General features: G+C 39.8%; 1 protein-coding gene across 2 annotated transcripts in view; it reads right to left on the reverse strand.

The window, feature by feature from the left end:
- Positions 1–8,598, reverse strand: part of LOC143298237 (bone morphogenetic protein 1-like) — a 51,709-nt gene extending 43,111 nt beyond the window's left edge. For both annotated transcript variants that reach the window (XM_076611044.1, XM_076611043.1), the window contains exons 1-5: positions 8,470–8,598; positions 7,388–7,492; positions 5,355–5,616; positions 2,430–2,568; positions 1,347–1,422 (exon numbers count right to left, since the gene is read on the reverse strand). In XM_076611044.1, the coding sequence (XP_076467159.1) occupies positions 1,347–1,422; positions 2,430–2,568; positions 5,355–5,616; positions 7,388–7,492; positions 8,470–8,577 (690 nt within the window). In that variant the 5' untranslated portion in view covers positions 8,578–8,598. The remainder of the gene's footprint in view (positions 1–1,346; positions 1,423–2,429; positions 2,569–5,354; positions 5,617–7,387; positions 7,493–8,469) is intronic.
- Between the last annotated feature and the right edge of the window lie 3,902 nt (positions 8,599–12,500).

Here is a 12,500-nt window from a genome sequence, read left to right on the forward strand (position 1 = left end):
ATTCGGAAAAAGTCAAGTCAGATTATGTTTTTGATCTGATAATTCAACTTGCAAACTTTTTCAAATACAAACGTAAAATGGATAAATGCATACTATTTTTTTTCTTATATTTAAGAACATTATCTTCTTCTTCTTCTTCTTCTTCTTCTTCTTCTTCTTCTTCTTCTTCTTCTTCTTCTTCTTCTTCTTCTTCTTCTTCTTCTTCTTCTTCAGGCCCATAACTACAAAGTAGTTGTTGGGGGAAGCCTGAGGACCGCAGACGCAACCTCCCTTCTCCATCTGTCTCTGTCGGCAGCCGCTGACAGCAGCTCTCGTGTGTGGAGTCCGGTCCATTGTTTGATGTTCTCATGCCAGTTCTTCCGCTGTCTTCCTCTTCTTCTCCCGCCCTCGATGGTGCCTTGCATGATTGTTTTGGACAAGCTGGTGTGTCGAGTGTTGTGTCAAAACCATATCAGCTTGCGTCTCTTCACAGTTGAAAGGAGAGGTTCCTGAGGTCCAGCAAGGTTCTCAAATCTGCTCCGTACATGTTCATTGGTCCAAGAACATGATATCATATTGAAAAGCATATTGCTGTAAACAATTCGGAATACAACACATTTACCAATAGCTGGTTCTTCTATACACCATAGTTTGATGATGTGCAGGTTTAACGAAAAAGGCGAAAACAAAGATCACCATGGCTAAGCACTATCTTATCTGAATCTCTAATTTCCCCGTATACAGCTGAACACAAAATATACTAGTACACAAAATGTATTTTCTTCTGTTCGTGAAAAAATAGTAAAACATCCACTTTTTTTCCTCTTTTGTGCTTATCATCATATTCTCATGTGCAGAGGTGCTACACGAGCTTGCATATATATATATATATATATATATATATATATATATATATATATATATATATGTGTGTGTGTGTGTGTGTGTGTGTGTGTGTGTGTGTGTGTGTGTGTGTGTGTGTGTGTGTGTGATCGTGTGTATGTGTGACTTTACGTATGTCTTGATTTAGTTTATGCATGTACGCGTCCAATAGCGAAAGAAACATCCATCATGGTACATTACATCAGAATGAATGTATAACAACATGGCATAGAATCATTGACCTCATGTGACACTATGTCAAAATTGTAAATCCGAAAAAGGAATAAAAAAGATTCTAAAAATACATATATTATGTAATTTCTTTTTTTTTTGGGGGGGATGAAATTTATGCTGATTGTTATGGCTAAGAACACACACACACACACACACACACACACACACACACACACACACACACACACACACACATACACACACACGCACACGCGCGCGCGCGCGCACGTACGCACACATACACGACTTACTGTTCCACAACAGGAAATATCCTGTGCGCCTTGGAAATACTCATACTCGTTGCCAAGATAGGACCAGCAGTCTTTTCTGACAAACAGATAAATCAATAAATAAATGAATGAACATAAGTGTGTAAATAAATAAATAAATAAATAAATAGTTAAGAACGCACACTAAGAACAGTTAGAATACATCCACACACAAATACACGCACTCACACACACACACACACACACACACACACACACACACACACACACACACACACACACACACACACACACACACACACACACACAGAGCTTTCATATGTTATAATTGTTTCGACATCATGCATATATATTCATTTGCTATTTGTCCGGATACTGTTTTTCACCACAGAATGTGTGTGCCTAATCGTGCTTGATTTTTCATGTAATACTCTTCCTACCCCCTCCCTCTTTCATTCTGTTTTCCTGTCTTTTCTTTTTTCTTTTTTCTCTGAGGGAAGGTTAAAAAAAAAGCTGTAAAAGCTTATTATTTTACCCTCAATGAAGATCATTTTGACTTGACTTGACTTATAGAGAAAGAGAGAGAGAGAGAGAGAGAGAGAGAGAGAGAGAGAGAGAGAGAGAGTATCAGTATCAGTATCAGTAGCTCAAGGAGGCGTCACTGCGTTCGGACAAATCCATATACGCTACACCACATCTGCCAAGCAGATGCCTGACCAGCAGCGTAAACCAACGCGCTTAGTCAGGCCTTGAGAGAAATTTAAAAAGAAAAGAAAAAGAAAAAAAAAGAATGAAATAAAATAAGTAAATAAATATAAAATAAATAAAATGAATAAATAGATAAATGAATTAATTAATTATATATATATAAAAAAGAATAATAGATAAATACATAAAAAAAAACTACTACTACTAATGATAATATTTATAAGGCGCAAAAACTTGATGAAGTCAACTATAAGCGTACAGAGAGAGAGAGAGAGAGAGAGAGAGAGAGAGAGAGAGAGAGAAATAGGCAGAGGCAGGGAAACACGGGGACAGACAGAGGCAAAAGCAGAGACAGAGAGACAGAAAGAGGTTGGTTAATTAAGAGCTGTAACTTACGATTTGATGAAATTCAGACGTCCATTGTTGGCCAGTCCATACAGGCTCTTGGTTGTCTCATTCCAAGGCACGAATCGAACACACGTGTGTTTCTCGATCAGCTCCATGCCGTATCGAAACTCGTTTTTCTTCTCTTCCGCTGAAGACAGGCGGAAAAGAGAGAGATTCAAGATTCAAAAACTTTATTACTCAAGGATAAAGATTTTAGGCATTTTCCTAGTCTTCCAATCTGTCCTTGTGACAACAAAAACAGTAACGATAAGACACAACAATAATAACAATAGTAAATACTACCACTACCACTACCACTACTACTACTACTACTACTACTACTACTACTACTAATGATGATGATGATGATTATAATACTAATCAACGGACCATCAGAGAAGGAGAGAGAGAGAGACACTGGACACTAGAATTATTTATTGTCATTGCCAAGAAAGGTCTTTTGACAAGGGGGCAACAACATAAATGCATATATTTTAGCTTCAAAACAACAACAACAAAACACTATATTTTTTTTCTCTGAACCTTTCAGTCAGTTTAAACCAAGAAAATATGCAATACTTGGAAACACTTAAGTCACATCCTGACAAAAACTCAACGAAACGGAACTAAAGAAAAACAACAATGTAATGATAATGAAATACCAAAATGAATGGGGATTGACATTGGTTGAGCTTCTGCAATGAATTTAGCAACCGATCTAATTATGATTTCATTATCCCATGACAAAACAGTAACAACATCATGGCTTTTAGCCATCTCTGTTTTAAAGAATATGCATTTTTCTCGCACAGTATTATAAATTTCACACTGAAAAAGAAAATGTTTTTCATCATCCACTTGGTATCCACAGAGAGGACATGGTGACTGTATAGAAGTCCCAGGTTCAAACCATCTTCTGTTTGCATTAAACCCCAGAGTTCTTAACCTAAATCTCGCATAATTTATTCTGTGCCATTTGTCTGTAATGATTCTGAGATATGCTTCTGGTTGAAATATACTTTTAAAAGGAAAGAACCAACTATATTTTTCTTTACTTTCCATGTCAGAATGCCAGTTTTGTTTGAAGGAACAAATGAGTCTGTCTCTGAATTCTGCAATAAATTGCTGTTCGTTTCCTACACCCTGGGACAACCACACAATTCCAAAACCATGTTCAGTCAGAACCTTATTCACTCTATAACACCAGTTTTCTTTACCTAACTCCATCTGCAAAAGCATCATGTCACAGGCTTGTTTGCTCAGACGTGTTTGTGGAAGCTTTAACAATTTTAACCAATACTTAATACATTTTGACAAAAGTTCTTATAGTCTTATATACAAAGGATATCTTCCAGTTTCCCCATATAAAACCGTATTGGATGAATGGATTGGAACATGCAGAAAACGTTTAATTGCATGAGTATGTATGGAGAGAGAGAGAGAGAGAGAGAGAGAGAGAGAGAGAGAGAGAGATAGAGAGAGAGATAGATAGAGAGAGAGAGAGAGAGAGAGAGAGAGAGATTAAAAAATCTTATTGCTCAAGGATGATAAGAGATTTCAGAGAGGGAGAGAGAGAAAGAGACAGACTCAAAAACTTTATTACTCAAGGATAATAAGAGATTTCAGAGAGAGAGGGGCAGATTCAAAAACTGATTTCAGAGAGAGAGAGAGAGAGAGAGAGAGAGAGAGAGAGAGATTCAAAAACTTTATTACTCAAGGATAATAAGAGATTTCAGAGAGGGAGAGAGAGAGATTCAAATACATTATTATTCAAGGATAATAGATTTAACACACACACACACACACACACACACACACACACACACACACACACACACACACACACACACACACACACACACACACACACACAGACACACACACACACACAGATTCAAAAAAATTATTAATCAAGGATAATAAGAGATTTCAGAGAGAGAGAGGAAGAGAGAGAGAGAGAGGGGGGGGGAGAGAGAGAGAGATGGTCAAAGGGTAATCGAACAAACATAAAAAAGTAACTGTTGGAGACAGGCAGACAGACAGACAGACGACCAGGCAGACAGACGACCAGGCAGACAATAACATAACAATCTAATGAAAACCCAGACCCCACCCCCACACCCCCACACCCCCGCACACGCAACCATTGTTGAAGAGGAGACACTGGACATTGGAATTACTTATTTTTCATTGCCATGAAAGGTCTTTTGACAAGAGGTCAGCAACATGAATTCATATATCTTAATTTCAAAATAACGAAAAAAAAAGTCTTTGTTCCTTCAACCATTCAGTCAGATTAAACCAAGAAAATATGCAATGATTGGAAACACTTAAGCCACATCTTGAGAAAAACTCAAGGAAATGGAACGAGAGAGAAAAAAACATCAACCCAAAAAACAAAAAAACAATAATAACAGAATGACAAAACTGAATGAGGACTGACTCGACCATCCACTCAAGAACATATAAAAAAACTAATACAGACTGACTCAACAGAGAGAGAGAGAGAACAAGAACAAGAACAAGAACAAGAACAAAACTTTAATCTCCAGGCCTCCGGCCCCTAGAAAGAGGTCAAAAGTACACAATATGGTGATCACTCAGCCACAACAAAATGTAAAATACGCACTAACTTAACCTGTAGAACAAAAGTGCTTCTCGTGCATAGTAAATTAATTCGAACTTTCATCATTGTTGTCACAGAATTCCTGTAGTATCTTCAGGGCATTAAATATATATAAATGCATAGTTTACGAAAACTGTAAACAGAACCATTCTTCATCAAGTGAACATACGATTGACCTTCAGAGTTTAAATGCAGAGAGAGAGAGAGAGAGAGAGAGAGAGAGAGAGAGAGGGACGTGGGGGGGGGGGGGGGGGACCTGTGGCGTGTTAATTAAGTAGCAAACTGGCACAGACAACCTGACTACTTACTGACAGCTGCGTCCCACACGTAAGGAACGATGCCGTTGGTCCAATACTTGCTCTCATCCGAAATGACGATGCCACGCTTCCGGCGCCGATTTTTAGACTTGTTTTTAGACTTCTTGTCCTGGCCTTTCTTCTTGTTGTTTTTGCCAGAGTTTCCTGTCAGCGCCTCGAAATCATCTGGTAAAATGGGCTCGTTTTTGCGTGGCCGCTTGATGTCGGTTGTGGTCACGTTTGGCAACAGTCCCTGCTCCTCGCTTTCGCGTGCCTGCGATGAATGCGTGGATTTTGATACCTGTTGATACTTTGCTTCTGCGCTGATTGAATGGGGGGGTGCCAGGCGCAATAACCGAATGGTTATAAAGTGTTGGACTTTCAATCTGAGGGTCCCGGGTTCGAATCTCGGTAATGGCGCCTGGTGGGTAAAAAGAGTGGAGATTTTTTTTTTATCCCGATCTCCCAGGTCAACATTATGTGCAGACCTGCTAGTGCCTGAACCCCATTCGTGTGTATACGGCAAGCAGAAGATCAAATACGCACGTTAAAGATCCTGTAATCTATGTCAGCGTTCGGTGGGTTATGGAAACAAGAACATACCCAGCAAGCGCCCCCGAAAACGGAATTGGCTGCCTGCATGGCGGAGCAAAAGCAGATTATACACGTGAAAGCCCACTCGAGTGAAAGTGGGAGTTGCAGTTCACGAAGAAGAAGAATGGGGGTTCTAAGACCACGATTTCTCACAATCCCACGATTTCTCACAATTCCACGATCTCTCAATTTCTCACAATCCCACGATTTCTCACAATCCCACGATTTCTCACAATCCCACGATTTCGATATCTTTTTTAGTGGGGACGCCCAAAATGTTGTAGGATTGCGATAAATCGTAATCGTGGGTTAAGTGGGGTAGTGGGAAGGGACGGGGAAGGAAGCAAAGAGAAGAGCAACAACACCCACAGTATAAGTAATGTTACTCTTCGTAAGACAAACACGCATCATTTCAAAACGCTGCTTTGTGCAACACAACAGTCTAGATACAGGTGAATAAATAATTTAGACCGTTGCTACTTACGATATCCATCAACTAGCATACAGGTAAACAGGGTGGGTGGGGGTGGGGGTTACAACAATATTATAAACTATGGACACAGCGGACAGCTATGGTTTGTGCCTTCGTTTGATAAATGATAATGATTATTAGTTATCCTTTGTTCGTTTTTTTTGTATATATGTGTGTGGGGTTGGGGGTGGGAGATATGGGCGTGTGTGTGTGTGCTTGTACAAGTAAGTGTTCATCTGTGTGTGTGAGTGTGTGTGTGCGTGTGCGTGTGCGTGTTTGTGTGTGTGTGTGTGTGTGCGTGTTTTTTTTTTTTTTTTTTTTTTTTTTTTTTTTTTTGTGTGTGTGTGTGTGTGTGTGCCGTGGAAGCTGCGATACATAGACTAGAAACTCCGAGTGTGTGGAGGAGGGGGTAGAGGAGGTGCAGGGAAATTTGTGGTGTGTGTGTGTGTGTGTGTGTGTGTGTGTTGGAGCTCATGTACGTTTATATGTATTTGACTGTGCTTTCATATCTATGAAACTGCGTTTTGGGGGCATATCTGTTATGCATGTGTGGGTGTATGTGTGAATGTGTGTCTTCATGTTTTATATTTATTTGCTTATTTATCATCATTGTTGTCTTATTTATTTATTTATTTATTTATTTATTATTATTATTATTATTATTATTATTATTATTATTATTATTATTATTATTATTATTATTATTATTATTATTATTTTATCATTATTTTCATTACTACTATTTTTTTTTCATCATAATTATTATTTATGTATGTACGCTTATATATATATATATATTTTTTTTTTTTTTTCTCAAGGCCTGACTAAGCGCGTTGGGTTACGCTGCTGGTCAGGCATCTGCTTGGCAGATGTGGTGTAGCGTATATGGATTTGTCCGAACGCAGTGACGCCTCCTTGAGCTACTGATACTGATACTGATACTTTGTTCGTTTTATCTCTGCGTGTGGCTATATCTTACCGGGAGTTTGCCTTCAAGCAGAACACCGTGCTCGGAGTAGTATTCGTTTTCATGAAGATGACTGGTGATCTTTCCATTCCGAAGGTCACTTAGAAGCTTAGTTTGCTGAAAAATAAAACGCACACACACACTCATAAACACACAAATAGAAATCGGTACAAGAGATCCAGACATATAGACCAACAATAACACACAGAAACAAGGAGGGGCAAGGGGGGGGGGGGGATTTGAGGGGGCGGTGGAGGAGGTAGTCCCATGAAGGGTATTATTTGACTGGGTTGAGTGAGAGAAATGCCAGTGTGTGTGTGTGTGTGTGTGTGTGTGTGTGTGTGTGTGTGTGTGTGTGTGTGTGTGTGTCTGTGTGTCTGTGTGTCTGTGTCTGTGTGTGTGTGTGTGTGTGTGTGTGTCTGTGTGTTGGTGGGTGTTGGTGGGTGTGAGTGGGTGGGTGCACACCGGTCTGTGGTCTTACCATATGTCTTTGAAGTTTATTCATGTGGATTTGAGGGACTTTCTGAGTCCGAATTGTGTGTTTTCTCTATGTAGCGGCTGGTGAATTTTCATGATGGATTTTTCCTGCGAGTTCGGATGATTTTTTCCGGCTAAGTGGGTTTGCCCGTGCATGCTAGTTACTTTGTGTTCCCTTTTGGCATAGGTTTTTTTTTTTCTTTTCTGTGTTGGGGGAGGAGGGGGCAGGTGGGTGTTATCCATGTCGCTTTGTGGATTCTTTCATGCTCCTTAGGAATAGTAGTGAATGTGGTTGGGGGTGGGGTGGGGTGGGGGTGGGGGTGGGGTCCCAGTGTGCGTGGGTGGGGTGGGAGTACGGGGGAGGGTTTTGATGTATTTACAATGCAGCGAGGGGGAAGAGTGTGTGTGTGTGTGTGTGTGTGTGTGTGTGTGTGTGTGTGTGTGTGTGCGTGTGTGTGGGTGGGTGATATCACATTTGTGTGGTGTTTTAGGGTTATTCAGATTTGGAGGTGGGGTTTTTTTTTTGTTTTTTGGTTTGTTTGTTGTTGTTGTTGTTGTTGGTTTTTTGGGGGGACATTTTGTTTTTTCTGATGTGGCCTGACGGGGTGGGGGGTTACCTTTATGCGCACGTGGTAGGGGGTGAAGCAGTGCAGAGGGGTGGCCCAGAGGACCAGCCCCAGCAAGGTCAAGGTCAGGGTCCATGTCACGGGTTGTCGCCTCCTCATGGTAAAGCCTGGGAGGGGGGGGGGGGGAGGGTTGGTGGCCGAGATCCACAGCACGAGTAGTCAGCGCTTGTCCACGAAGGGCTGGGGAGCTTGTGTGCTGGCTATCTGCAATGAACGTGAACGACATGGAACCAGCTACAGCCGCTAACTATTACTACAACTTCCATTGCTCAGTGTAATACCATCGTCTTTGATGAACGGACTGTAAATAAATAAGTTTCAGTTTCAGTAGCTCAAGGAGCCGTCACTGCGTTCGGACAAATCCATATACGCTACACCACATCTGCCAAGCAGATGCCTGACCAGCAGCGTAACCCAACGCGCTTAGTCAGGCCTTGAAAAAAAAAGGTGAATAAATAATAGATAAGCTTACATAAATAAATAAATAAATAAATAATAATTATGATATATTAAAAAAATAAAAAAAAATAAATAAACGAACTGCCATTGCTGTCGTAATCTTAAAAAAGGAAAGAAAAAAATAAAAATAAAAATACTCTGAACTTTGTATATCACCAGCACTGTTTTAAATCACCGACTTGGGCTTTCTGCCATTTTCACATTTCTGTATACTTGATATTCAAAGTGCCGTTCATTGCAATGTTTGGAAATGGAAAACAAATGGTACATTTTTCCCCCAGTCTCAGTCGATCGAGAATGGCGGATTTTGTCATGCATTTTGTCTGAACAAACGAAAATCATCGTCTGCTAAACCCAGGCAAACATGCACAATACCCGAAAAGTTATCCAAAAAGAAAAAAAAGAATAATAATAGAAACGGAATTAAAAAACCCCATAGATTTCTGGAGTAAGAAAAAAGGCGTTTTAATTTTTTTTATGACGAACAACTTTCAAAGTCAGCCTTGCCTCAACTGTATGGTTCCATCATCACTCAGCGGCCTATAACCACTTCGGATTTTTCTGCAGTATATATATATATATATATATATATATATATATATATATATATATATATATATATATATATATATATATATATATATATATATGTGTGTGTGTGTGTGTGTGTGTGTGTGTGTGTGTGTGTGTGTGTGTAAATTTATGCAACTACGTCTTTGCTCTTGTTTGATAATGCATCGTTTCTGTCAAATAGTTTTGCAATAGTGTTGTTACTCAGACAGTCCTGTTGGCATTCTCTTCCAACAACTTACAAGCACTTTTTTTCTGCATTGTGAAATAGTTTGCTCTTTTTATCAGCTGTCTGTATAAATGGCTGACAAAAGCACCACAACACTCTCTATTTCGCTTGCTCGTACCAGTCTTAAGTCGTCAAATATACGAATTTTATATTGTTACCATTGCTTTTATTGAAAATCAGTAACTGTGTAAACATCGTCATATTTTCCATGGTCATTTAGATCGCTTTTCTGTCGCTGCTGTCACTGGTGGTTTTAAACGAAAGAAAAGTTCTGAATTAAGAACACAGAGAACGATAGGAAGCTCGTTTTCTAAATGCGTTTTGGCAACACATTATACTTACAAGTTTGATACTTGAGCAGAGAGTGGCAAACTGCAGCATCAGCCACACATATATGTAGTCTCCCACAAATGTGAGCCCCCTCTCCTTCACCCCTTCATCACCATCTTCCTCGGCTCCAGAACAGACCGTTTCTCATTAATGCCTGTAATAGCGAAATGAATTCTGTCCTACCTGTTATTGGAAAATCGATCTTTTCTTTCGATTTCGCTTTCGGTGAAGGGAGGAATGTATCAATATGGGATGCATTCCCGACGCAGATGTTTGCGTGTTTTGCATAAAGGGGGATGGGGCTGGGGGGGGGGGGGGGGGGGTTGCAGGTGGTCTTGTTTTGATTGTAATCTGCGTGTGTGCTCAGAAAGTGCACCTATGGGTGCATGCACACTTGCGTGTTTTTCAGGCTCAGATCTATACTGAATATTTGTTAACGAATGTTTAGGCTTACGTACATGAGTGTGTTTCTACCGTGCTCTCTCTCTCTCTCTCTCTCTCTCTCTCTCTCTCTCTCTCTCACACACACACACACACACACGCACGCATAAAAGATATCATCTTAATCACTGTGAAACAGAAGTTTGAAAAGAGCGCAAGAACAGTGTTCTTTCTAAAGGACATACACCCGGACTGATGAAATGTTAATGTGGTAATGACCAGTTCCAACTAACGCACATACACCTGGACTGACAAAACGTTGATGTGGTAGTCACAAGTTCCAACTGAAGCAAGCTGAAATTATGGAACTGAAAGACACGAACAGTTTTGTATGTGAAGATCCGGAGAGAGAGAGAAAAAAAAAGCCCAAACAGATGTCACTGGAGAGAAGTATCATAAATACATTTCTTTGTATGGCTGTTTCATTTTATCTATATTCATGGATAACAAATAGTAAAGAGTGGTAACTCGCTCCATTACACAAGGTACACAACTCCAAGTCAGTGATGCTTACGCTACCGATTCAGCTAGCACACAGGTAAATAAAAGGTACATTTGAACAAACCCAGACACTTCCTCGAAAAAGGATATACCAATCATTTGACATGTGCACACAGCAGCAAAGACAGAAGAAATGTGCAAACACAAATTAGCTTTTTATTCAAGACTGGCATAGCCTCTTTAATCCTGATTAAGCCACACAGAACATATGGACAATACAAAACAAATACATGGTTGCCTCGGTAGTTTATCCACTGGAAAATAACAAATAATGAGGCCAGGAGACGATATGATTAACAAATAGTAAAGAGTGATAACTCGCTCCATTCATGGACTTGGATGATTCACTCTTATTCCAACTTGACCAAACTAGAAAACACACCATGGACCATCATTGCACAAACTATCAATTTTGTAAACTGAATGACGAGAAGCATTCTTATCGTTTATATCATCATGAAAATCATTCTTTAAAATAAGTGCTGATGAAATTTCTGTCATTGTGGAAATTGAAAACAGTTTGAGAAATAGAAGTGGGCGGAAAGTGATGAGAAACTTGTTTTTTTCCCATTCAGTGACAGCGGAGAGTTGGCCTAATGGTAATGTGTCCGCTTTAGAAGCGAGAGAATCTGAGCGCACTGGTTCGAATCCCATACTCGACAGAATTCTCTCCCCTCCACTTGAGTGGTGGTCTGGACGCTAATCTTTCGGATGATGCAATCATCCGAGGTCCCGTATGCAGCATGCACTCAGCGCCACGTAAAAGAACCTACGGCAACAAAAAGGTTGTCCCTGGCAAAATTCAGTAGAAAAATCCACTTTTTTAGGTAAAAAAATTTCACTTGCAGGCAGAATCTTTTTCATAAAAAAAGAATGATTGGCGCTCTAACTGTAGTGATGCGCTCACCCTGGGAAGAGCAGCCCGACTAGATATGTGTTATGGGAAAAGAATCAGTACAATGCAATACAACACAATACAATACAATACACAATACAATACAATACAATCCGTTGAATGGTCTCAATTGCGGAGAACCTTTCATTGACCACGACAAACACGACATCGGATTTCATAAGCCCCCATGTTATTATTATTATTATTACTGTTGTTGTTGTTGTTATTGTTGTTGTTGTTGTTTTTATACTACTACTACTACTACTGCTGCTGCTGCTGCTGCTGCTGTTGTTGTTGTCATTATTATTGTTGTTGTTGTTCCTGTTGTTTATGGTTATTATTATTATTATTATTATTATTATTATTATTATTATTATTATTATTATCATTATCAACCAGGTCTGTCACGGCGTCCCCTTATAGAGAATGAACATAATACTTCCCCACATTGCAATAGCCACTTCGTTGGCTTGGGATTTTCTGGCTTGCCTGTGTTGTTCAGCTGCAGCAGTAGTGGTCTTGTCAGAGTCACAGAACACAAATACATTGTGGATAGAGCTGACAGCAACTCTGTCCTGACGTGAGATATTATGCTTC

Source organism: Babylonia areolata, chromosome 23 (assembly GCF_041734735.1).
Source record: "Babylonia areolata isolate BAREFJ2019XMU chromosome 23, ASM4173473v1, whole genome shotgun sequence".
Taxonomy (NCBI): domain Eukaryota; kingdom Metazoa; phylum Mollusca; class Gastropoda; order Neogastropoda; family Buccinidae; genus Babylonia; species Babylonia areolata.